Source organism: Drosophila montana, unplaced genomic scaffold (assembly GCF_035044405.1).
Source record: "Drosophila montana isolate Dmon_TW-CO22-7 unplaced genomic scaffold, ASM3504440v1 contig_2178_1, whole genome shotgun sequence".
Taxonomy (NCBI): Eukaryota; Metazoa; Arthropoda; class Insecta; order Diptera; family Drosophilidae; genus Drosophila; species Drosophila montana.
This window is the reverse complement of record NW_026997075.1, coordinates 4042690-4066582: the sequence shown is the minus strand read 5'-3', so window position 1 is coordinate 4066582 and position 23893 is coordinate 4042690. Positions and strand designations below refer to the sequence as shown.

Sequence of the window (23893 nt, the reverse complement as noted above, 5' to 3'; positions counted from 1 at the left end):
GTGGCAGCGATATAAGCCCATCTCTACAATGAAAACAAATAACTCTCGTGCAATACTTATGAGCTCAGCCGCTAGTATTATTAACATAAAGAGCAGCTAATAAAAGAAACCGCGCAGCCCAGCACACAATGTGGCAGACGCTGCTCGGCCTCAGTTGTCTATAAAGCAAGCGGGCGGACGGACGAGCAGCAAAGCGATCAACAACAACCACAACAACAATAATAGCGACAAGAACGTAATAACAACAATAACAATGAAACAATTTCATTTCATTAAATGTATGTAAATGCGTAACAGACCCTAGCGAGCGCACCACCACCTCACCTACTCATTACCAACGCCGGAGCCAGCAGTAATGAGTTGCCATCGCATAAATGAGCACACCACAAACAGTAATAACAAAACGTACATAAAGAATAAACAAATAAAAATCAAAACAACACCTGAGGGCGAACAGCGACAAACACAAACACAAAGGCAAAGACAGCGTCGACGACGACGCAACCGGTGAGAACCTGAACCCACTTCCAAATCAACCCAACAGAAGCAAAGCGCAAAGAAAGAAAGTAAGCTTCAAGTGAAAATTAGGCCAACATTTGCAACAGCCGCAAACGTTGGCTTACAAAAACAGCAGCAACGGTGACAAGAAGAAGACATAGAAGTAGAAAGAAGAAGAGAGAACCGTATCCATGAAACCTTAGCCATAAACAGCCGCAACAATACCTCAAAATGGACTTTCTGGCCAATTTCATGAAGAACCCACAAAGTATGTTGTGTAAGTATTAAAGCCCTGTTATCACCCCTTTTATATGTTGTATATATAAAACTGTGTGGACTGACTGACTGACTGACAGCCGAAAGAATCTCAAAAAAAAAGAAGTAGATTTGTTTGCAAACCTCTATACATCGTTCCGCCCACACCAGCGGAATATGCGTGAAAAACTGTTTGTCTGAATCACATGCTTTAACGGATTCAAACCATTCCACACTTCTGGGTGAATCAAGGGGGAATTCAACATTAGAAGACAAATGTTGACAACAAATGAAAGATAACAAAATGTATATATTGCCGGTTAATATACATGTTTATACTTATATATATAGTATCTTTATCATTATCTGCAGCTACGTACATTGATCTGGACTATTCGCTATGGCTCTATCGATTTCTGACGCCACTGATTGTCACATTCCTGCTTCCGCTCGTCTTCGTGGCGCTTATCTACATATCATTTTTGGTGCTCTTCATCTACAAGCTGCACAGGTAAGTCCAGGGCACGAAAGTGCTTAGGCTAGCATATATACCATACCATACCATATAGTAGTACCTGGTACATACATGTGTATGTACATATTTATACATATATCTAGAATATACGCTGGCAATGCATTTCTGCCATTGAACTCTCTCTCTCTGACGAAATCGTGCCGCCGTGGCTATACAAAAATTTCCGTCCGTTTTGCCTTCTGAGTAAACCGCGCAATTGAAAGTAGACCCCCCTCCCCCTTTAGCCCTCACCCGATCCCGCTGCCCGGCCACCTTTAGGGTAAATGGTACTTGACGCTGACTTTGCATTATTTATTTACGTATATGGCTCTCCAAATGCCATTTTTGCAATGTTAAAACCTGAAACCGGTTCTAATGCTAATTAACTATAAGTTAGCCCAGACCTCGACACTATTGATAGCCACTACAATCTATAAGCATTCTAGTATCATTAACTAGCGTCCACTAAACGGGATCGATATGCGCCACCCCACCACCCCTCCCCGCTTTTCGGGCAGGAACAGGGGGATATGGCGCATATTAAAGCTGTGCGTCATTGCGCACTCGATAAGCGGACAAATCAGACCAAGACACGCCATCATATTGTTGCTCCCATTGTACTTGCACTGCGGATTGTTTCTGTCATTTCTATGATAACAAGTAGCTTTAGCTATATAACAGCACCTAACTACTTATGATATCAGCGCCATTGGCCGTCGATTTGTCATAAAATTAATGTCATTGGAATTTTGTGGCACAGTTAGGCGCAGTTTTTTTAAGCTTCCGGTCTCCGATCAACCAAGTTGTCTATATTCAGTTTTAATGTTAACTCACTGCTTGCGAATCCACTCATGCATGCGGAAAATGAGTGAACTGACGGTAATTGCTATAAAAACAAGTTACGAGTGCTCTAGTTGAAAGGGCCCTCAATCCGGTGCCGTTACAATTATGCTAGCTTTCTTCTTTATACACATACGCATACTTCTTCTTCTTCTACCATTTGCCCCACACTATGCATGGCAAATACATGCTGGTTTAACTTCGGTGCTTACAGTCCGATCATTATGAAATTTTCAGGACTTTAATATGGCATACCAATCTAGGTGAATACCATAGCACATGGCTTTAGCTCTTTTAATCTTCGAGTTCTGCTTTAGAATCATTTCTCAGAGTCTATGTTATGAAACAGGAGGATATATCGAGGGGAGAAATACATATATACATATTTATATAAAATTTTCACAAAAAATTACCAAATGTATTTTAACATGCCAAGTCTGTTTTTTTAACAAATATTTCTTTTGCCAGTTGGCAAATGGGGGCAACAAACAAATTAATGCCACGCCCACCAGACAAACATACAATCGATACACAACACAATTGTTTGCCCTTCTTATCAGCGACTTTTTAATACAGTTGAAGAAAATTGGCCGTTCTGGGGGTCACCATGACCAGGTGCGGACTCAATTGTAGAGCTCCCGGCTTCTGACTATATGCGATCAGAGACAGGCGACGTAAATACTTCGTAAAAAAGAATGTTCGCCCATTGATTTATGAAGAATTTGATACGCGTCGCCAATATACTGATAACACCTGAGCTGACGATGATGCTGCAGCTGCCCGAAAACTAAATTTAAACAAAATTATCAATTTTGCAATTAATTAACGCCTTGAAGTGCAAAACAAAATATTTCATTGATATTAACTGAATGCGAATAGTACCTACATCTGTCTCGCCTAGCAACTACTGATAAGGCCAGATAGTCCACGCACCAGCCCATAAAACCCCCAAAGTTCTTGGGCCCACGTCCCAAAACAAATTCATCTAATTCGACTGCAATTCGATTTTTAATTGAAGCGAAAATACATTGTTTACACAATCTTCAACGTTGGATTTGTCAAATCCACCCTTATCAAATATTCACCCATCTTTCGCTCGTTAGGGTGAATTTCTCTTAATGCAATTATTATGTAATGCTTTTAAATCCAATTAAACAAACAATTAACTTTCACTCTTGCAACAGTTTTTCACAACAATATGTGAATTCCACTTGAAACCGACGTAAAACGATTTCGAGCTTGGCTTTCGATTTTTAATTGAACCGAAAATACAATTGTTATGAAAAGCTTTAAAATCCAATTGAACAAATAATTGACTTTCACTCTTGCAACAGTTTTTCACCCATTTTCCACTATAGTGGGCGGAATAGCTGAAATCCACTTTCTACACAAAATATGTGAATTTCACTTAAAACCGGCGTAAAACGATTTCGCGCTTAATTGCTTAATTGCTTCTATTCGCTATCTCACTGTTCCCTTCTCTCTCTCTCTCCCTCTCTTTCTTGCAGGAAGGTCATAATGCGATCCGTGCAAACGGATCGAAACTTTTGGCGCGTCGGCCGCAAGATTGTGGCCGCCATTTGGGATGCACATGCCCGCATCTATCATGGCTATGAAGTGATCGGCTTGGATAACATACCCCAGGAGGGTCCAGCGTTGATCGTTTATTATCATGGCGCGATACCCATCGATATGTACTATCTGAATTCACGGATGCTGCTGCAGCGCGAGCGTCTGATCTACACAATTGGCGATCGATTTCTGTTTAAGCTGCCCGGCTGGGGCACCATCTCGGAGGCATTTCATGTCAGCCCCGGCACGGTGCAGTCCTGTGTCAGCATATTGCGTGATGGTAATCTGCTGGCCATCTCACCGGGCGGCGTCTATGAGGCACAGTTTGGTGATCATTATTATGAGCTGCTCTGGCGGAATCGTGTCGGCTTTGCCAAGGTGGCGCAGGAAGCGAAGGTGCCAATAATACCCTGCTTTACACAGAACTTGCGCGAGGGCTTCCGCCAGGTGGGCATCTTCCGCACGTTCTTTATGCGTCTATATAACAAATTGCGCATACCCGTGTATCCCATCTACGGCGGCTTTCCAGTCAAATTTCGCACATATCTGGGCAAGCCCATCGACTATGATGAGAATCTGACGCCGCAGGAGCTGCAAATTAAGGTGTGTTCTTGCTCCCTTTCTTAATTTATGATCGTAGGATTGTTTGTTAATGAGATTTGCCATTTCAGGTGGCCACTGCCATTGAGGATCTAATCAATCGGCATCAGCGTCTGCCTGGCAGCATACTTTGGGCGCTATTGGATCGCCTGCCGGCGTTTAAACGTAATCGCAAGAGTCCCGCCTGCAACTCCAGTAAAAATGAAAAAGCAGACTAAACGATCCAGCAGTCCATCTCCATCTCCGATTGTTAACAATAATAATAACTGTGCTAATCACTAATATATCTTAACAATTACGAGGGCATTGAACATTTAATCCGATTGTATGACAGATACAATGCGCCGCCATAAGACTTTCGTTCCATGTACTTCATTATAATATATGTATGTATATCCTAACGTGTACTTCCGTCTAGTTGTAACTTTACAATTTTATAACTCGCGCTCGTTTAAGGTAGCCAGCCCTTAAGTGCAATAATCCGCCTTGTATATTATTTTGTCATTATTTTTGGTACATAGAATAATACAATACAGAATACAAAATGCTTTGTTAGCCTTAAGTTCGTTGTCGAACAAATGAAATTAAGTAATTAATAATTACTATAATTCGTCTAATTTTTTTCATACTTTTATAAACATATATAAAAAACAATTTAGCCGTAAATGCTAGCTGTTTGTAATTTCTAATCCCACACTCCTGTGTGTGGAGAATGGTTCGCGTGCGTGGGATTGCGTGATTGAATATAGCTTCTTGTATTGTGTAAATGTGAAACTAGAAATTCTTATACGTCTAATGGAATTGAAACTTTATTTATAAGCAAACCTTAACTTTATGTTGATTTTTAATTAAAGAGAAAAGAGCCTTTTAAAACACAAGCAAATCTCTTATAAATTGGGACATCTCTAGGGGTCTAACACGAATTTATCAAAAAATTACCATCCAGGCACACTCTCCACAAATTCATTTTAAAATATTATCTAATAGATATCTGCTATCTAGATATGTGCTAGATAGAACTGAATTTCATGAAAATCGCATAGAAAAGCGATCTATAATAGAGAGAGAGAGAGAGAGCTTTATTATATCACTAGATGTAAAACTGTTTGTCCTGACTAGCTGACTTACTGACTGATAATTCAATAAAGAAAAACTTAGCATATTACATTTATACACAACTCAAAATAAAAACATATTCAAATTTGTTAGGCCACGCGTAACTCACAAACGTCGCATAGAAATGCAATATTCAAAAGAGCGGAGGCTAGAGCTTAAGTAGTGAGAGCATAAGTTAAATACAGAGTAAGAGATTCAACGGAGAAAGAAATGCAAAGTAAAAGCAGGTGAAAGAAGATAAGAGGAAGAGTCAGCTTCTCTATACAAATACAGATTACCAAAAACATCGGAATTTTAATTGTTTTTACTATCAAACGAATCATAAAGCTAACCACTTACACAAAAAACAACCGAACCGAAGCATAGATAACTTGGGCCTCAACCATGGCAATAATCCAATCATATTTGTGTAGATGCCAATTTTGGGTAGAGATCAAATTAAGACCGAGGATGCAATATTTTGACTTATATCTACACAACTCACAGGTATTATCATATATTTAACTTCATTTTCTGACAATTTGGGAAATGTGAAAAAAACACTTTATTTTTTAATCTATACGTTTTATTATAAGTAAATTCATCTATTAACGCTATTTTAAGTAATTCGTCAGAGTTGAAATTTGTACAGCTTATTACAAGAGCAGCCGGAGGGATTGACCCCGGGCAACAGAAGATTATACTTGTACATATCCATGATATTATAGTACGTACTACACAGTGGTACATATACTACATATATGCGAATAAGAATCTAGATCTTTGGAAAGAAACACTTGGCTAGTAGCTAAAAGCTAAACAAACATCGCAGTGCACACGGAATCGGTTTTAAAGTTTTATTTTTCATATTTGTTTTTTTCGTGAGTTTATCACAGGAGGAACTCGCCGCAATCGGAGATGATGGTATTAGAATTGTTCGGCCATGAGTAGGACGACGAGACCGCTCCAGCCGGTAAACGGATTGCAGCCCTTGCCCTCGCCGGTGGTATCATCGTACTGTTCCCAGATGTAGCCCGTACGCTGATATTGCCTAAAGACGTTCCTCACCAGATTCTCGCGCAATTCCCCATAGATTTTGCGGGCCAACTCGGCATTGGGACCCTCAATTTTGCCATAATGACGCAATGCCTTTACGGCCAGATAATTGATATTTATCCAGATGGGTCCACGCCAATAGGGCGGATCGTGTTCCGTATTGCGTTTCATATACATGGGCGAGTTCTTGGACAGCGAGCGCAGGCCATAATTAGTCCAGAGCAGTTCCGGATCGCGCATGTCGCGCAACATTTTGCCCAAATACGGCGAATCATGCTCCAGCTGCTCGAGCAGCATTGGAAATAGACTCACATAACCGAACATGGTATCGACAAACTTGTAATCCGGCTGCTTCGTGACATAGCGTTGTTTCTCCTGTGGCGGCTGTGGAGCAGCACCGCCGCGTGATCCAGCCGAGCGCTGCGTTGTCAACGGCGGCGGCTGTTTCAGTGCCACAGAATCCGTGTGTAGGCCCCAATCGGCATAATGCTCACTGTATGGATCCAAGTGCAGGCGATTGAGCAGCTCATTGTCCGTCAGATAGGAGAAAGTCTCATAATATTTGACATCATCCTTGCCCAGCAATGTGGACAGCTCGGCCATGACGCTGGCCGCCAGTGCGATCCAGCAGCGTAAATCCACATGACGTTCCCGGAATGTGGGATGCGAGGCACGCGGATAATCGTCCAGGCCCGAGGACAAGCTCTTCGGATTTAGCTCACGCAAGGTGCTGGCATTGCGTCCTTGCCACAAATACGTGCCGAGCACTTCACCTGCAGCAGGAAGATGTGTGTGTGTGTGTGTGAAAGAGAGAACGCGCATACATAATAATGAGAAAGAGAGAGAGCGAGAGAGACTTACCGCGTTGCGTGGTGTTATACCAGTTGAACCATGCCTGGAGGCGGGGATAGAGACGCTCCAGTGTGGCGAAGCGACCCTTTTGCGACAGCTGCTCTTTGTGCTGGGCGAGCAGCTTGCGCAACGTAAGGAAGAACGTGGGCGGATTCGCATTGCTGTTGCGCTGCGTCACAAACTCTTCGGGCACCTTGGCCAGCGCCTCGGCCCCGAGAATTTGCTCTCTGGGTATCCAGCCCTCCACGTTGAGCAGATCAAACCAATGGCATATAATGTCCAGCTCAATGTCCACATCCCAGGCGCTAATCAGCAGGCCATGAAAGCCCTCATCCCAGAGAAAGCCGCGCGGAAAGAAGCTGCGCGATGGCACCGCCGTATAGAGCGGCGCCTTCCAATATGGCACCGGATTTTGTGTGTGCACAGATTGCACACGACTGGCTCCATAGAAGTAGCCGATGCCGCCAATCATGTTGCTAAATGCGTTCCGTGCAAAGCGTATTTCGTCGGGCCCATAACCATTGGCGGCCAGCTGAAAGGTGTCCTCGAAACGTTTATCAAATTCGCCAATCTTTGCCTGCAGCGAGTCTGTGTAGGCGCGTCCGGTTGGCGGCTTGGGTATGGACTCACCCAAGGCAAAGCCTGATGTCGACTGATAGGTAATGTCCAGCGTAAAGTCAACCTCCGCCGTGATCTGTATGGCAATTAGATTTGGCTCCGGATTCGTTGAGGGCACCCCGTTCTGGGAGACAATCTCGCCGGGCAGACCAATAAAGCGATTGCCCCGCTTGCTTGCAAACGCCCGAAAATGCGCGAATATGGTCTCCTTTAGCTTGCTCAGACCAGATGCCACCGTGCTCAAATAGGATTTGTGCAAAATGCGTCCCTTGACCGCATGGAAACGCACTTGAAACTCGCCGAGGCCCTGACTCTCGCCATAGACGCCCGGCTCGGGGCTCTTCTCATCCGATACATACTTGATGTGGCCATTCGTGCGCTCATCCAGTGCCACATACCAGATGAGCGATATGCTGCGGTCCCATGCCCGCGTTGTATTCCGCACCGAGATGCGTGCTGTCCAGTCGCCGCCATACTGTTTCTCACCAGGATACTTCACAAACGAGGTCTTCAGCTCAAAGGGCAGATCTTGTATCTCCTGCACACCAAAGCTGCGCCCATCGTGATGGGTCCAACCATAACCATCCAGCTTATCGCCCAGCTCGCACCAGTGTCGTATGCCCTGACCGCCTGGTCCCAAATTGCTCGGTGTATACCACATGAGACCCATGACCAGTGAGTGTGGATCGCGGGTCTTCATGCCAAAGTATGTGTGTGGTCGATATGTGCCCCAGTATCGCTCCGGATCCTCCAACCCGGTGCGCAATACCATCTTGTGATTATCAAACGGCGTATTCACGCGCGTCTCCAAGTAGCCCAAATAGCCAAAGTAACTGGCTACCGCCAAAGAGACGCATCCAACCAATGTCTTCCACTTGTCCAGCATGAGTTTGGAGGACAAATTGAAGCTGAAGCTCCTGTTGCCGCTGCTGCTCCGCTTGTGTTTGGCGCTAGCTGCGGCTGCAGCCGCAGCAGCAGCCGCCGCTGCTGTACCGGCTGCCGGGTGATGATTACCCGTTGTGCTCGATTTGGTTGCATTATTGTTGTTGCCGCCTGCATTGCGCGCCATCGTAAACGTAAGCTTTAATATTAGATTTAATCTATATTTCTTTTTTTTTTTGGTTCACACACGTATACAATCCATTCAAGACTGACTGGCAGTTAGGAATGTGTGACTCGGTTCAGTTGCCAAACTAGTTCTTTTACAGCTTTTGCAAGGCATGCTAGTGCACAACGTACGCTGCTTGCAAATGCGGATTTTACAAATATTTAAATGAATTTAAAATTAAATCATTTACTCAGCATGCATTTGCAACAGGTTTACCTCTAGTTTCATATATTTTCACTCAAATTGGTCAATTTTATGAACTAGTATGGTACATTAAAAAGTGTTCAGCACTAACTACCTGACCGTTGCCGATATTTGATCGATATATCGCTTGTCGTTGAATCGATACCACGCACCAAAACAGCTGTTTATTGTACAAAACTTTTTTGTTTACACAATTTTGTGTGCGCTTACCGCAAAAATGATGGATACGAATTCGCTGCACAAGCCCAAACGTTCGTTTAAGCGCCCCTTTGCGTTTCCCAGGAACTGCGTCTATCGACCGCTGCGTCAAATTCACAACATGGAGCGCAATCAAAAACCGCCAGCCGATCAGCCGACATGTACGTGTGTAAAAGGCCAAACTCTGGCGGTCACGTTATTAACATTTTTTGCTTCACTTCACCAGACTTCACGCTAAATGCACCGCCCTCGCTGCTGCCAGCCAAGAAATACTCGGACATTAGCGGCCTACCGGCGCCCTATGTCGATCCGCACTCAAAGCTGCGCTACGCCAATGCCGAAGAGTACGCTTCCATGCAGCATTTGCCCTCGGACATCATCAATGGCTACTTGACCCTACGCGGCTACACGAGCGCCGTTGGCTAGCAACAGCGATGCCAAGCTTCGGCAGATGAACATAGCTAGTTATAGATCTTGGTTAGGAAAATGTAAAAATAAGCTTACCATTTGTATTCAAATATACTTAGTTGAATAAGTGCATGAGATGTTCCGCGTATAATAAAGTATATATGTATATCTGTATATATATATATTATAACAAGCAATATTTGTTCAATTTATTTGTTTTTTATTTTAATTTAAATTATAAACTGAGATAGAAACTGGGATTAATCATGCCTACACTACTATTCAACTACACACATTACCTAAAAGGTGTTTAAATTTGAAAATCACATAGAAATGACATATTTGTAAAAGGAAGGTAAGATAATGTAAATTTAATAAAAAGAGAGAAGCAGCAACAAATTCTTAAAAAGCTTTATATAAGAGAAAGGGGGAGGAAGTTTTATAGGAATGGTGTGTGAGTATTGAGGAATGAGAGGCGAAGTGTTTTACCTTGGAGAGAGATAAGCGAGAGAGTAGATGAGAGGAGAGAGAAAAGAGAACGAGGGTTTGTTTCTTTCGAGCCTTACTTGAGGCCATGAAAATCGCATAGAAAGGCGTTATTATAACCTATAACAATGATATTTATTTGCAGCAGAGCGTTTGAAGTTAATAGTAATAAAGTTAACTAAAGAGAATATATACGAATTTTGTTGCTCGAGCTCGCAGTCTCTGAGATCGTTGCGTTTAAGGCAAAAATTGATTTTAGCCGACGCCCAACAGTATTTTCAATAATAATAATATGCGATTTTTATTTAAGATAATTATATATAAACACTTTACAAACTAGAGCTAATTATGTAATTGTAAGTCCAAGCAAGTTTCTAAAACTGCATTGTTTATTACTAGTTTCAGTGTCCGTGTGTGCGAGTCTGAGTGTGTGCGAGTGTCTCTCTCTCTCTCTCTCTCTCTTTCTTTCTCTCTCTCTCTCTCTTTCTGTGTATGCATGTGTGTGTGTGTGTGTGTGTGTGGTGTCATTTGATATTTCGAGCACTTTTGGAATAGATCGGATGCATTGCTCGACTACTGGGACTAGTGCAATCCGCTTCCATCAAGCGTTGTGGAAAAAGCATGTAAATTAAGCTAAATAACTGTTGTTATCTCATGATGTTTTTTAACGCATTCTCTTTGTTATGTTTTTTTTTTTTGTTTGCTTGTTTTTTGTTTTGTGGCATTCGCTGAAAAACGACAAGGGGGCGACGATCCGAGCACCAGGCGGCATCAATCGATTGTATTTTTATCTATTTCCAACATGAACAATAAATGCTAGCCGGCCTGATTGATGGGTCGGGTAATACTGTTCGGCTGTGTCAGCATGTTAAGATCCGCCCGAAAACTGCGCGGCAAGCCGGAAATGTCCAGCTGATATTTCAGCACCACCATCGTGGCAAGCGTTTTCAGCGTGGGCTCAAAGTCCAGCACATGCAGATCGCTGTAGTCAATCAGTGTGGTGGTTGCAGCTGCCGCTGCAGCTGCTCCTGCTGCTGGTGGCGCTGCTGCTGGCTGCTGTTGCGGTGGCGGCGCAGCCGGCGGCTGCGTTAACTCATTGCCGCGCAACACTGAGCTCTGCGATTGTGGCATGGAGCAGCGAGGACTGGTGCCGCCAAAGAGGAACATGCGCGTGCCCATGACAATGGCACACTGACGTCGCCTGGCCGTCGGCGCCTGGCCATTGGCGCGCACCAGATTCCAGAGTTTGGTGCGCGGATCGAATGTGTACAGATCGTTGAAATGCTGATCCAGCAGACCATTATAGCCGCCAAAAACAAAGATCAATTTATTGTGCACAAACATGCTGTGACTGCGCCGACCCACAGGCACCTTGCCGGCGGTAAAGGGTCGATGCCAGACCTTTGTCTTCATGTCCAGATAAACAATCTCATGACAGTAGGTCTCCTCCTGACTATGGTATGGACTATGCTTATCGCCGCGCCCACCAAATATATACATGCGCTCCTCCTCGTATGCGACGGCCGCATGAAAATCCCGATAGGTCGGCGGGACACCAAACGTTTGAACATAACGCCATTCCATTGTCTCCAGATTTAGAGCATGCACATCGCTGCTAAACTCATTGATCTCATCCACAAATCCGCCAAATATGTACATGCAATTGCCAATCACACACGCCGAATGTCCATCCCGGGCGCCCGGCAGGCAACCGCTTACCGCCGGGCGTGCCCAGCGCGCCGTCTTTGGATCGAAGCAATAGAGCACATTGCACAGATGTTCATCGTTCCGGCCGCCCCAAATGTAGATGCGCTCCTTGTACGCAACCACAGTGTGGCCATAACGCTGGAACGGCACCAGCGGATACTTGAGCGGATCCCCGTCGCTGTCACACTGCTGCGGCACCAGAGTCCAGCGCATCGAGTGCACGTTCAGCACATGCACATCGATCGGTTCATTGAAGCGATAATCGTCCCCGGTGCAGTAGCCCCCGAAGCTATAGATAAATTCGCCGACGCCCACAGCTGCATGATTTACGCGCTGCGGACCACCATCGAGATGCACCGTCCACAACATGCTTCCAGCTTTCTGCGAAAAAGTAGACAAGATTAACATTAAAACTCGATTATATTTTCTAGCACATATATTTTCTAAATTTATATATGATCTACTAGCGAGCATTACCCGCCCTTGTTCGGGCCATTCAATATTCAGCAGTAAGTTACGACTTAGAGAGCTATTAATATACGAAAATATAACTTTCGCTTAGACAATCATTACTTAACCTTCATATCCCCTGCCGGTGGAGTTTGGATATTCTAAAACTGAAACATTTCTCTTTATTTCTCTTTGTCTTACAGTGTGAAGCACATCTTCAATGAATTTTCACAAAGATACTTGCCAATGAGTTTAAGGCCGTTCGGTCCGTAGTTTTCACCTATTTTCCACACTTGAGGGTGGAACTTTCAAAAACGTTTATAACTATAATGGGCCTTGAGCACCAATCAATCAGACAGTCAGTCAATCTAAAGTCAATCACAGGCGTGCACTGATCTGAATTCCACTTGCGGACAGCGAGAACTTAAGCTATTTGGAAGGTATGTTGGGTTTTTTCTATTCTCTGCTTTAATTCAGACAATATACATATATGTTAGCAACTTAATTAGCAAGTTAATTGTTTAGCACTCAATTAAGCCAAATTATTGCTCAATAATTTTGTTACTCTTTAAAGTGTACAACATTGAGCTGATTGAGCGTCAAGAAATTGTCTAATTGACTAAACTAAACACTGGTCGTAGATACTATCAGACCATATCAGATATACTACAACCTTTGCGATCTGACTTCGAGGTCGAGATATTGAACAGGCAATAAAATGAAAAGTGTGAGTAAAGGCCATTGAATATAGTTATATGGTAAGAAAATGAAATGACAATGAAAATGTCTGCTTATTAATTGGCGCAAATCAAGCGTAAAGCGATCCAAATGATAACTACAAATTCTCATGTCTAGGAAAAAAGCAAAACAAACGAAATCTACTTTTTTCTCTCTTGAATTCCAGCCAACCCAGCTACATAGTTTCGGCTTGCCTGAAGTGGGCAGCACAGTCATCCTCGGGGTCCTTCATGTACGTAGTTAACACGCAGATGAATACAATTGTGCTATTAATTTGTTCACATTTCGCTAGATAAAGTTGTAAACAATAGTAAGCTGCTTGGTTTAATTCAATCAAAATCATTTGCAGAGTTTCACAATTTGCAAGGACGGGACAGGCGATATTGGATGCCAGTTATGTGTTGTTGTCCTTTTTTTTTGTGGCTTGGCACGAAATGTATACACTGATATATGCATATATATACATGTATATATATATATATGTATATATATATATATATATATATATATATATATATATATGTATATTAACATGTACATAGATATTTATTATCTGGTTAGGGGGCCTTGGGTTTTGCCCACTTATTAACGCTTACCTCACACAAGCAGCGACTATTGCACTGGGCCAGCGCCGCCTGTCAACTGTTTTTAAATTGTTGTTTGCTTTGCACACTAACAAAATGGTAGCAATTTTTAATTATTTCACAACAGTTGTGCAGCCTATTTATTACTTACGCCTGGGTTTTTCGTAAGGCGCGTGCTGTGTTGTGAAAATTATGTGCTTTTCCTTTTTTTTTTGTGCAGCAGCAACAGCAGCAACTTCTTTTGGGTAATTTTGTTGCTGAATATCGATAGTATCGATATTTCAATAACGATACATTGTGCTGAGTGTGACCAGAGTTGCGCAAATAATTGAACTCTATTACAATTCCCCACACACAACGCAAACACACCAGCGCCCCCACAGCAAAAATCACGCAAAATGAGCGAACGCAAACAAATATTGTATTCGGTTCAATAAATTGATAGAAATATTAATGATGCGAAAGTGTTGCATTAGTATTATGCAAACGGTGTGAAGAACCACAATTAAGTGTCAGTTACTGAGTGGGTCGTTGTTGCCTCGTTTTGTTTGTGTGTGTGTGTGTTTGTTTGCGTGCGTGTGTGTGTGTGCGTGTGTGTGTGCCTGTGTATCGCACAAAACAACACAAGAAAACTCTGCAACTGCAACTGCAACAGAACCGTAAGTTGTTATACGTTTTTGTGTGCCAAAATTTGCCATTTGTTGCTGTTTTTGTAAAAGCTTGAAATTGCGTGTATATACATACATATGTTCCATGCATTAACATATGTAGTTGTTACATGTATATATATATATATATATATATATAAAATCCATATGTATGTAAGTATATACCATCTTACGTATGTTGAGGTACACTAGCTTTGTTTTTCCCTCTTCTCCTTCGCTTAGACACATATACATGCACATACACAGGCAGTGCAGCAAAAACAACAATAAGAAAAAGTGTTGCCACTGCAACGCAGTTTCCTGCGTATGGAAAAAAGGTCCAAACAAGAATTTTTATTGTCATAATTTTTGTTTGTGTTTTCATGTCCCCGTACAAAACATACATACGCATGAACATATGTATGTGTGTGATAGTGACTGCATGTGTTGGTAAATGCGCGGGGGACTGCTGCTGCTAAACAAATTGCGTCTTTTAGCAACTCCGAAGTGCGATAAACATTAGCAAGTGTGAAAGAGAGAGAGCTGCGCCATTAAAGTTCATTCATCTGATCTCTCTTTCGCGGCCTTTTTTGTTGCCCCCGCTGTTGCTTCCAGTCTCAGCTGTTCTTAGGAAGCCAAGGACTTTACTTCTCTGTCGTCTGGTTTGTTTGTTGTGTTTGAGTATCGAGCCATGCGCATCCATATACATATGCAGAGAGCAGCTGTATTGCGCATGTGTGTGTGTGTTTCGATGCGTCGGCAACGCCACCACAGAGACACAGCTGTTTCTGCGCTGTATTTTTGTTTACGCTTTCTCCCTATCGTGTTCTCTCTCACTCTCTCTCTCTCGCAGTCTCTCTCCGTAGTGGCTCTTTCTCGCCCTCACATACTGCCCCGCTTGGCAGCATTTTTGCCGACTGCGTCGCTGGCGTCGCAACGCAATAAATTTTGTGTTGTTATTTTCTTTGCCGTCTGATAAGAATATTATTTTTGTTTCATCAGCTGTTGGATGTTGTTTTTTTATTTTCGCTCTGTTAACAGATAGTGCCAAACGCTTTCTGTTTTGCCCAAAAGTAGCGCGCATTTCTCTGCGACTTTATATACATACAGTGCTCGTGTTTCGACGGTAATTCATAATTCTATTTGTTACCACATACACATATACATACATACGCAACTTAAAGAGCATTGCCATTGACGTTATTGACCCCAGCTAAAAGAAAGACACCACGAAACCACAACAACAACACCAAGTGCTCCGAGCGCGTTTGTGTGTAGTGCGTGTGGCTTTTTGTTGTTGTTGCTGCCCTATCGGGCTTTCCTCTTTGTTTGGAAGAAAAAAAAAACAACAACAACAGTCCTCTAATCCTGAGTGCCCGAATCGCAGATACCCTGTACCTAGTTCGGAGTTGCCGTAAAATACGTGCTTGAAAAATATTTTTTGTTGATATTACAAATATTACTAGAGCTTTCGAAAAAATAATGGCTAGATCGACTCAGTTCGTCTTCCTTATCAAGCACACATTTGCATATACTCTAGGGGGTCGAAGTTGCTTCGTTCTAACTGTTACATGCATCTGCACAAAACCAATACACCCATTTCTTATCCATTTTTAATGGGTACAGGGTAAAAAAAAAAGACGACGCAAAAGTTCTATTGACGTTTAAGGCGCGCGCAAAATGAAAGCCCAGCGGGTAAATGACAACAACAATAACAACAACGATAAGAAACGAATGCGGAGATTGGGGGCGAGTGGTCAAAATTAGGTTTTTATGCACACACATAACTGTAAATGCGTATTGTCAATTGAATAAGAACATGCTGTTGTCCGATTCTGAATCAGCTGCACAAAGCTTGGTGAGCGCCAACCGCTGCAACAGCAACAGCCGGGGGAGTGCAGAATGTGGATTGAACAAGGTAATGCCAGGCAGCAGTACCAGCCAGTCACCTCGACGGCACAAAAACCAGCAACAACAACAACTACAACCTATCACACTACGATACAGATACATTAGCAACACAGCGACGTTCTTACCGTTATTCGCCACATTGTATAAAAATACAGTGAGGCCTAAAATTATTGTGCAGGCTCTAAACATCATTTACTAAACTATACAACCTATTGAGCTTCAGTTCGAAAATTCGAGTTATATACATACATATGTATATCTAAATATATATAACGCAGATATTATTCAGCAATATAAAGTTTGCAAAAAGAAATGAATCAGCAAAATTTCTATCTCTATATGTATGCATATATCTAGTCTGTTAGACCATATTCTTTTCGAAAAAAAAAACTGTAAATTAGCATGGTTTATATATGCTTTTTTATTACATTATATATGTATATATATTACTATTTTTGATTTGATCCAAGTTGAGTTTTATCACAAATGTACAAATTTTTATGGCGGTGAGTGTGGCACGCATGCCCAATGCTGCCGCCACCTCGTTCGCGGCTGTTGCTGTGTCATGGCGCTCCGGTCTTTATATGCCCACACTTAGCACCAACAACAACAACAGCAGCAGTTACAACAGCAACGACAACATCAACCAGAAACACAGCCACAGCAAAATCAAGAATATTGGGTTAACATTTCTAACGGTAATTGGTGCGCGGTGCACATAGAGTTTTGAATTCACCTTGCGCATTCGCACACAGACACCTACACACCTATAGGGGGATACGCGTTGTTATTGTTGTGAACTATGTAATTGCATGAAGCACTTGACTGCGTTCTCAGATTCTGCTTTCTTGATTGCATTTAATATGCGTATGCACACACATACAACTGTCTATGTACATGTATTTATTTGTCCATTTTGCAATTGACGCGCTGCTTGTTGCGTTGCTTTGCGCTGCAGTCGTCACTGCCACCTGTATGCCACTTTGTTAGTGTTGCAGTTTTCTTTACTTCTTTGTTTGTTGCTGTGTTGCTGCTGCTGTTGCTGCTGCTGTTGCTGTTGCTGCTGCTGCCGTTGCCGCCGTCGTCGCTGCTGCCGTTGCTGCTGTCGTCGCTGCTGCGTTGCCTCAGCTGCCGACAGTTGCCAACAGCGCACCGCAGCAGCGACGCAGTCCGTCAGTCGCTTGTTACATTTCGCATAGCGCGCTTTGGTTTTTGATTGCAAAATAAAAGTGAAGTCGCAAATCAGAAGGCAGAAGGCGGGCCCACGCAAAATAAAAAAAAACAACCAAAATAATAAAAAATGAATACAAATTAATAGAAATCAAAACGTAAGCGAGTTGGTGCCAAAGAACTTTTAGCTTCCTTTTCTCATTCACACTGGTTCACTGGCTGGTTCACTGAACTCGCGAATTTTCGGCAGCTTCTTTTTTTGCTGCTCTTCTTGATTTCTGCTGTTTGTGTGTGACTGTGTCGTGTGTGTGTGTGTGCTTGCGCTTGTTTTGGTTTCAGTACAAAAATAACGTCTTATTTAATTAATTAACTGTTTAGGCGCCAAAAGTTGTCGTCGTTTCGTTAATATCGCACGCTTATTAATATTGAGAAACTGCTTTATATGCACCCACCTCCTCTCTCTCTCTCTCTCATCCTTTTGCTCAATGTGTTTTTCTCTCCCACTCGCTCTCCACTTGTAGCAGTCAACGCTTTGTTGTCTGGCCAATGCAATGCGCCAGCAGCCACCCCGGCCAAGTGCATTTCCCTGTTGCCTCTGTTGCTTCTTTGTTTGCGCTGCTCTCACCCACTCGCCTTCCCTTTACCCGGTCGCTCCTGTTTCTTTGTTTTAGTCGTCGACTTTCGCGTCAGCAGCCAATTTGCATTGGATATTGAACAGAAACCCCAACCAAGACGGCGACGTCTACGTCGACGATAATGATGATGATGATTATGTTTTTGAGGGCTTGGCAACACCACGCAAAAAGCAACAAGGGTGCTAATTATGAAAAATACAGTGTTTACATACATACAAATTTATATATGTATTTACTACAAACATTTACACATTCACACACATATTTACAAGAGCTTACAAAATGTTTCGGCCAATACGTTTCCTTGTAATTCTCAAGCTGTTAAAACTTCATTCGCATTAGTCGCCTGCGTAAGCGAGTAGTTGCGGGGGATGCACAGTGTCCGCTTTGTTCAAAGCTTGACCTTGGATCATTGCTTTGTCATCTGCATCTATGAAATTACAAAATTTCGAGTATTTAAATCATATTTTTGAAATGTTTTAAAGGGAATTGAAGCAAGGCGTAATAATTTCTTTGAATAAGAGAACTCTAAAGAATGTTTATAGACTAGCGAAAAACGTAGTTGTGTGAAAAAGTCAGGTTTTCTCTGATTTTTCAAAACAGAGAGCATTATTTGTAAAATATATGTATTTCATAAACAAATCCAGAAACCCCATACAATGCCTGGTCCTATATATATATCATATACCAACTAACATATTGGTCGAAAATATAGCTCTATATAAAGAACCGCTTGAAAATTTTAGATTTTTTTTTAAATTTATTTTTTTACTTTTATTTTGTGATATAGTTGTAATTAGAATACTGCTAATGGAAAGATGTATTTTGTCTGTGGACGATTCGCAATATGTAATTACTGCTTACAGTGAATACACTAATATAAAGTTTTGCTGGCTGCGAATACACTTGATTTGTTAATCATTCAGATATCCAGATGCTTTGTATGGGCTAATTACCAACTGAATGGACTAATTTATGTTGTTCAAATTGATGCGTAATGGTTTTAAACAAAGCATCGCATATATTGGTGTATGACTGTATTTATTGAGCCATCTATCTACACACAAACGCCAGCAAGTGCGGCAAGTGTGCGGGAGGTGGCGTTGATTGGGGGACTATGAATGAATCATTTGGTGCCGCTTTTGGAAGGCAGCTGTTTACTGTAAATGCGGACGCATCGGTAGCTGCCTGCTTGGGTTGCTCTGCTGACTCGCTGGCTAAGGCGATGAGGCGCACATAAATCATAGAGTAGCCCCAAAGACGGACTAATAGGAATACCGCCTGTATATCATCATTATAATTGACTGCTATCTACCCCCCTCCCCTCTCTCTCTTTCTGTCTTTTTATTGCTTTCTATCGCTCTCTGCTTTTGAGAGTCCGAGTCGCCCCCCAAACCCCTACGAAACTGTTTAGGACATGTGTTTTGGTCGGCTATTAGGCCACATTTGTAGGTTGGCCCAGAGACTTGTGAATGGAAATCAATAATGTAAATGCACCGACCATGTTGTACTTTCTTCCTCTCTGCTTTGTTTGGTCTTTTTTTTGTTGTTGTTCCAACAATTTGTATATGACTCGTATATACAGAAAACTGAACTACATTAACAATCATTTGGCTTTGTCATTGTCTTTTTGTCTTTGGCAGGAAATCTGATATATTCCGTCTGTACACACATACATATGCATAAATATACACACTGCAAAAGAGAACGCACGTGGAACAATAGCAGTCGCAGTCGCAGTTGCAGTCGAAGCGCTCAGACACCAGACAGAGACACAGGCACAGTCACAGTCACAGGCACAGGCACAGGCACAAACAAAAGCCAACGACATTGGATTGTGGCTTGTTCTGTGACCCACGACACTGGCAGACGCTGGACATAATCGTTCAATGACAGCAGCCACAGTTGCTGCCACCGCCTCTGCCTCTGCCGCGGCGCCGTCGTCCTCATCGTCGCCGTCCGCTGTAAGCAACGCGCGCAGTTAACGCACAGCAGCAGCAGCAGCAGCAGGAGACACTATTTGATCCGGTCTCAGCAGGTGAGGCACATGACGTGATATATGGCAGCCTTGAGAGCAGCACAGAAGGCCCCTCACCCCCGCCCAACCAACAATTTTCAGCTCAACCGCAACTCTCCTCGACTAGGGTTGACCTATGGCCAGGTTCATAAGAGGTTCACAAGATTAATCCAGATCCGAATAGCTACATCCAATCAAGACCATCCAAAACGTTATTTTTTGTATAATACCAGAGAATACTTTTGAAGATTGTAGGACAGACAGTCTTCTATTCCATTAAGCATATATTTACTTGATCAGGATTAACCGATTAGTTGATATTCTATGTACATCAGTTTTAAAGCTATCCGTCTTTTTTTGCAATCTGTAGGAGGAATCAGTCAAAAAATGAGCTTTAGTATAAAAAACTTTTGCTTTTTTTAGATACATATCTTCACAAAACTAAGCAACAAGCAACTTTTTTCCTTACGTATCTGCAAACCAGTATAAAATCGGTCCACTATATTTTACGACTCCAATAGGAATAATTGGTTAGAAACAAAGTTTTTATACCAAAGCACTTCGATGCCATATGGGAGAAAAGGGAAGTATGTAAAAAGAGAAATATTCTGTTGCAAGAAATACATGAAAACGCGAATATATTGCAGATCGATTTTTATCGATTTCAGAGGGGCGGGGGTATGCCAGACAATATTACAAGGGAAGAAAGTTTGTTGAGCTCATAAGAAGTGAGTTATATATATTGAATTACTTGATTTGTGAACCGACTGAACCGCTGAAAGGTGTTTGCTCATAACTCTGCCACATATTTAAGAATTGACAATACAGAGCAACTCGAGCTAATGTTATTTGTATTTTACAGCGGACCAATTGACAGCCAAGAAGTGCACTTCCTTGTTACGGATACGGCTGTAGTTCAAGACTATTTACAGACAACCAGCTAAAAGCCAAGCCACACGCCCAAGGCACCAAGCCAGCGATAGAAAAACTAACAGCAACAGCAACAGTAACAGTAACAGCAACAGCAACAGCAACAGTAACAGAAACTGTAGACAAACCAGCAACAATGGTGAAAACCTTTCAAGCCTACTTACCGTCCACAAATCGGACCTACTCATGTGTTCATTGCCGTGCGCATCTCGCTTCACACGACGAGCTCATCTCGAAGTCGTTTCAGGGCAGCCAGGGGCCGGCATATCTTTTCAATTCGGTGGTAAATGTCGCTTGCGGCCAAACGGAGGAGCGTGTCCTGCTCACTGGACTCCATGCGGTCGCTGATATCTACTGCGAGTGCTGCAAAACGCCGCTCGGCTGGAAATATGAGCATGCGTATGAGTCCAGTCAGAAATACAAGGAGGGCAAGTTCATCATTGAGCTGGCGCACATGATCAAGGAGAATGGCTGGGATTGAAACTAAACGTCGACGATGGGGCGCGCGTGATGTGGCATGTGGTGGGCTGGCAGTCCGGGCGGCTTGGGTAACGTTAATAATGCGGCAACAGCGAAAAGTTGATGGCACATGTGAAAAGGCTTGAAGCTAAATGAAGCGAGCAAGCGAGTGCAAGTGCCAGAGAGAATGAGACAGATAGAGAGAGAGAGAGAGAGAGAGAGAGTGAGAGAGACGGAGATAGACGACAGCGAGTGCCGGCGGTTTGATCGGTCGAGTTAAGGCGCGAGTTCGAGTTTTAGGGTACCACAATATTTATATGCTATTATATAGTACACAACTCGACGTATCTTATAGAACAAACAAAACACACACACATACATACACACACACACACACACAGCACTACCCACACACACTCTCTCATACACACACACACACAGCCAAACACACACCTCCGAAATGGCCGCTGCTTTACTGGGCTTGGAGAGATCTCTGCGCTGGGCGCAACAGCAACTTGAGCTGGCGCCATCTACCGGCCTAAGCGCCAACTACTACTGTATTATTTGTTTTGTTGCCGTTTCGTCGTGTCTTTCATTTGTTTATATATTCTTTTTTGTGTTTTTTTTTCTCAAATATTTGCAACTTTTATTAATAAAACTTTAAGCTCAAAGTGTCTAGTAAACAGTTTCAAATGCCCATTTATATTTGTAAATCTTGAAAAGTTATTTATTTTTCATTTAACAGTTTGAGTTTTTTGACAAATTTTTGGTTGCCACCAACACAAAAAGGAACACAAAAAACTTGCACTGCCAATAAACGAGAAATTATTAAAAATGTTTTTGTAACAAATGCAACAAAACGACTAAAAATAAGAAACAGAAGAAAATTAAATGCATACGGCATGCAAAATTAAAATACACCCACAACAAACACAAACATAAACATAAACAATCACAAACACACACACATATACAAACATAAGACACTCACACATTTACACCTTTTCAATGTATGTAGTAGTTATTTAAAAAAATATATTTAAATAATTAATTATTTAATGCATAATTAACTATTTAAAACAAAAACAAGCGCAAAGAAATGCAAAAAAAAAAATAAGAAGGAAAAAATTTAAAATAAAAATTTAACAGAAACAGCAAATTGTGAATGCCAATAAAATAAATTTAAAAAACTACATAATGCAAGCGAGCGAATAATAAAAGAACGATGTGTGTAAATCCAGACGCAAGGTGGCGCCACATAAATTGATATTGTCTTACGTGTGATGTTGCGCTAATTTTTGTATTAATTAGTCAAAAATAATAACTATAATAATAATGGAAAATATGTTCTCCTGTACTGTGAGAGGATGAGGACGCGAGTGGAGTGTGGCAAGTTGCTGTGGCGACGGGAGTTAAAAATTGAAAGCTGAATATGCACAACAAATTTATGAAATTTGTGAAAGAAATAATATAAAATACATTGCGCAATGTGCGCATAAATGTACATATATATTTATATATATATTGATACTTGTTTATGTCGCAAAAATACCGTAAATTAATTGAAAACAAACACACAACAGGAAAATCAAAGAAAAAAGTGCAAGCAGCAAAAGCAAATTTTTAAAAAATTAAATAAAAAATATATATATATATATATGCAAAATAACTGCCAAGAACTATTCGAGTTAATGATGTTCTCTAAGTAGTCGATAACTAAATAAATGATTAAATAAATATATATATATATATGTATATGTATATATACTACATATATATGTATGTATATGGGAATATATTTTGTGGTAGCATTAACTAAAAACAAAAAATTAAAAACGAATATCGAGCATACAAGCGCTGATATGTTAAAATCATACAATAAATTGAAATCTCTTAAACAAATTTGCCTCAAAATAAAATTTAACAATGTTTGGGTAATTGTTTTAATTATGCCGCCAGGTTGCAGTACTTAATGCTTTAAAACTGTAGCAAACAAAGCACGAGAGAAATTTGCAAAATGCAGTAAATTAAACATTATTTATGTGCAAATCATATTTTCATTTGGCATTCCAAAAATGAGAAAACATAAATCCTAGTTCAAAACATCATTTGGCAATCATTTGATCTCCTGTTTAGCAATTTAAATTGTTTACAAAATTTAAAATCTACATAAATATTTGAAGTGTATTTTATAAAAATGTGTTTAGATTACTATTTTTAAGCAAAGAAAAAATTAAAATTAAAAAAACAAGAACGGCTTCATTTGAATGTAATTGGAGTTGGCAAAATGTTCATCAATTAGGCTGAATTTTGATCAAGAATATATATATACATACTTTAT

The 23893-nt window shown here is 41.5% G+C and overlaps 5 protein-coding genes across 9 annotated transcripts; 3 read left to right on the top strand and 2 right to left on the bottom strand.

Moving 5' to 3' along the window:
- The first annotated feature begins 15 nt into the window (after positions 1 to 15).
- LOC135427414 (DGAT1/2-independent enzyme synthesizing storage lipids) lies at positions 16 to 5152 on the top strand. Of its 3 annotated transcripts, XM_064680923.1 has the most exons (5): positions 19 to 235; positions 298 to 775; positions 1126 to 1264; positions 3616 to 4282; positions 4351 to 5152. In XM_064680923.1, exons 2-5 carry the CDS (start codon positions 730 to 732, stop codon positions 4495 to 4497), a joined length of 999 nt encoding a protein of 332 aa, XP_064536993.1. In that variant the 5' UTR covers positions 19 to 235; positions 298 to 729; the 3' UTR covers positions 4498 to 5152. The 3 variants fall into 3 exon arrangements, with proteins under 3 accessions (XP_064536994.1, XP_064536993.1, XP_064536992.1); XM_064680924.1 differs by having other exon boundaries at positions 16 to 766; XM_064680922.1 differs by having other exon boundaries at positions 19 to 775.
- Positions 5153 to 6217: 1065 nt separating this feature from the next.
- On the bottom strand, positions 6218 to 9047 carry GCS1 (mannosyl-oligosaccharide glucosidase). Its single transcript, XM_064681121.1, has 2 exons — positions 7292 to 9047; positions 6218 to 7203 (listed from the first exon to the last, which is right to left on the bottom strand). Exons 1-2 carry the CDS (start codon positions 8967 to 8969, stop codon positions 6302 to 6304), a joined length of 2580 nt encoding a protein of 859 aa, XP_064537191.1. The 5' UTR covers positions 8970 to 9047; the 3' UTR covers positions 6218 to 6301.
- Positions 9048 to 9366: 319 nt separating this feature from the next.
- LOC135427580 (INO80 complex subunit C) lies at positions 9367 to 9997 on the top strand. Its single transcript, XM_064681127.1, has 2 exons — positions 9367 to 9571; positions 9637 to 9997. Exons 1-2 carry the CDS (start codon positions 9430 to 9432, stop codon positions 9834 to 9836), a joined length of 342 nt encoding a protein of 113 aa, XP_064537197.1. The 5' UTR covers positions 9367 to 9429; the 3' UTR covers positions 9837 to 9997.
- Positions 9998 to 10579: 582 nt separating this feature from the next.
- Positions 10580 to 14069, bottom strand: LOC135427578 (kelch domain-containing protein 3). 2 transcript variants are annotated; one of them, XM_064681122.1, is made up of 3 exons: positions 13935 to 14069; positions 13796 to 13871; positions 10580 to 12392 (listed from the first exon to the last, which is right to left on the bottom strand). In XM_064681122.1, the coding sequence occupies exon 3, from the start codon at positions 12378 to 12380 to the stop codon at positions 11121 to 11123; it is 1260 nt and encodes a 419-aa protein (XP_064537192.1). In that variant the 5' UTR covers positions 12381 to 12392; positions 13796 to 13871; positions 13935 to 14069; the 3' UTR covers positions 10580 to 11120. The 2 variants fall into 2 exon arrangements, with proteins under 2 accessions (XP_064537192.1, XP_064537193.1); XM_064681123.1 differs by lacking the exon at positions 13796 to 13871 and having other exon boundaries at positions 13935 to 13954.
- Positions 14070 to 14140: 71 nt separating this feature from the next.
- Ypel (Yippee-like) lies at positions 14141 to 22223 on the top strand. Of its 2 annotated transcripts, none has more exons than XM_064681125.1 (3): positions 14141 to 14442; positions 19790 to 20184; positions 21026 to 22223. In XM_064681125.1, the coding sequence occupies exon 3, from the start codon at positions 21230 to 21232 to the stop codon at positions 21572 to 21574; it is 345 nt and encodes a 114-aa protein (XP_064537195.1). In that variant the 5' UTR covers positions 14141 to 14442; positions 19790 to 20184; positions 21026 to 21229; the 3' UTR covers positions 21575 to 22223. The 2 variants fall into 2 exon arrangements, with proteins under 2 accessions (XP_064537195.1, XP_064537196.1); XM_064681126.1 differs by lacking the exon at positions 14141 to 14442 and adding an exon at positions 17540 to 17669.
- Positions 22224 to 23893: the final 1670 nt, after the last annotated feature.

Coding starts and splice junctions, on each gene's coding strand:
- LOC135427414 (XM_064680923.1), top strand. CDS start 730: ATGGACTTTCTGGCCAATTTCATGAAGAACCCACAAAGTATGTTGT. Junction 776..1,125: donor GAACCCACAAAGTATGTTGT/GTAAGTATTAAA, acceptor CATTATCTGCAG/CTACGTACATTGATCTGGAC. Junction 1,265..3,615: donor TTCATCTACAAGCTGCACAG/GTAAGTCCAGGG, acceptor TCTTTCTTGCAG/GAAGGTCATAATGCGATCCG.
- GCS1 (XM_064681121.1), bottom strand. CDS start 8,969: ATGGCGCGCAATGCAGGCGGCAACAACAATAATGCAACCAAATCGAGC. Junction 7,204..7,291: donor GTATAACACCACGCAACGCG/GTAAGTCTCTCT, acceptor TTCCTGCTGCAG/GTGAAGTGCTCGGCACGTAT.
- LOC135427580 (XM_064681127.1), top strand. CDS start 9,430: ATGATGGATACGAATTCGCTGCACAAGCCCAAACGTTCGTTTAAGCGC. Junction 9,572..9,636: donor GCCAGCCGATCAGCCGACAT/GTACGTGTGTAA, acceptor TCACTTCACCAG/ACTTCACGCTAAATGCACCG.
- LOC135427578 (XM_064681122.1), bottom strand. CDS start 12,380: ATGTTGTGGACGGTGCATCTCGATGGTGGTCCGCAGCGCGTAAATCAT.
- Ypel (XM_064681125.1), top strand. CDS start 21,230: ATGGTGAAAACCTTTCAAGCCTACTTACCGTCCACAAATCGGACCTAC.